Source organism: Capsicum annuum, chromosome 4 (genome assembly GCF_002878395.1).
Source record: "Capsicum annuum cultivar UCD-10X-F1 chromosome 4, UCD10Xv1.1, whole genome shotgun sequence".
Lineage (NCBI taxonomy): Eukaryota > Viridiplantae > Streptophyta > Magnoliopsida > Solanales > Solanaceae > Capsicum > Capsicum annuum.
Window position 1 is genome coordinate 118479765 of NC_061114.1, and position 1183 is coordinate 118480947.

General features: G+C 39.2%; 1 protein-coding gene across 1 annotated transcript; it reads left to right on the forward strand.

Annotated features, from left to right (window-relative positions):
* The first annotated feature begins 406 nt into the window (after positions 1–406).
* LOC107868976 lies at positions 407–841 on the forward strand. Its single transcript, XM_016715578.1, has one exon. It carries the CDS (start codon positions 407–409, stop codon positions 839–841), a length of 435 nt encoding a protein of 144 aa, XP_016571064.1.
* Positions 842–1183: the final 342 nt, after the last annotated feature.

The window sequence follows — 1183 nt, forward strand, 5'->3', positions numbered from 1 at the left end:
ACTTTTCTTAGAAACATTAGTTGTAAGGGAGATCTAATACCCTTTGTGTTCACATAAGAGTTAGGTGCTTATTGATAGTTATTAAGGGAGGCTTAAGGGTTTGAAGCACCCTTTGATTTCCCTTTTGTTATCAATTTTATGTCTATCTTCCTATCTTGGTTATATCCTTCTATCTTTTCTTTTCCGTTTTTAGATTTTCATACTTATGGTTTGAATTATATCATTTGGTATCAGAGGTGAGCTTGATTTTGTTCCTACGAAGTCAATCTTGGGTTTGTTATCTTGAAAATTTAACATGGGGACCCTCCAGGGTAAGTCCATAGAGCTGATGAAGATTCTTAAGAAGAGGAGGGTTAATATTACGAGTGTTTAGGAGACTAAGTTGGTAGGGTCTAATGCTAGGGATATGGATTTGTATAAACTGTGGTACTCAGGGAGTGAGAGGCTTCAAAATAGAGTAGGCATCTTAGTGGATGAGGAGCTTAAAGGGCAGGTTATGAAGGTTAAGATGGTCAGTGATAGGATAATGATAATTAATTTGGTTATTGGGGGGTTTACATTGCATATGTGCAGTGTTTATGCGCCACAAGTGGGCTTGGAAAAGCAGGTAAAAGTTAGATTTTGGGAGACTTTGGATGAGGTAGTGAGAAGCGTGCCTAGCTCAGAGAAGATTGTCATAGCAGGGAACTTCAATGGGCACAATGAGGTTTTACCTGGAGGTTATGATGATGTGCATAAAGGTTTTGGTTTTAGCGATAGAAATGGTGAGGGGGATGCTTTTTTGGATTTTGTGATGGTGTTTGGGCTTGTGGTAGTGAATTTGAGCTTTCTGAAGAAGTAGGATCACCTGATAACCTTCTAAAGTGCGTTAGACAAGACTCAGATTGACTTTATACTACTTAGAAAAAGGAATAGGGTTTTATGTAAGGATTGTAAAGTAATTTTGACTAAGAACCTTTTGACCCAGCATAAGATTTTGGTGATGGACTTAGTTATCAAGAAGAGAAAGAAGAGTAGGGCTGGTGAGGGTCGACCTAAAATTAAGTGGGGTGGCTTAACGCCCATTAGTGTATGGGATATAAGGAAGAAGGTAGCGGGATTGATGATGTAGGGATATAGGGGAGAAGTGGATGCTATGTAGGATAAAGCTGCCAGCTGCATCATGAAGATGGCTAGAGAGGAA

Coding starts and splice junctions, on each gene's coding strand:
- LOC107868976 (XM_016715578.1), top strand. CDS start 407: ATGGATTTGTATAAACTGTGGTACTCAGGGAGTGAGAGGCTTCAAAAT.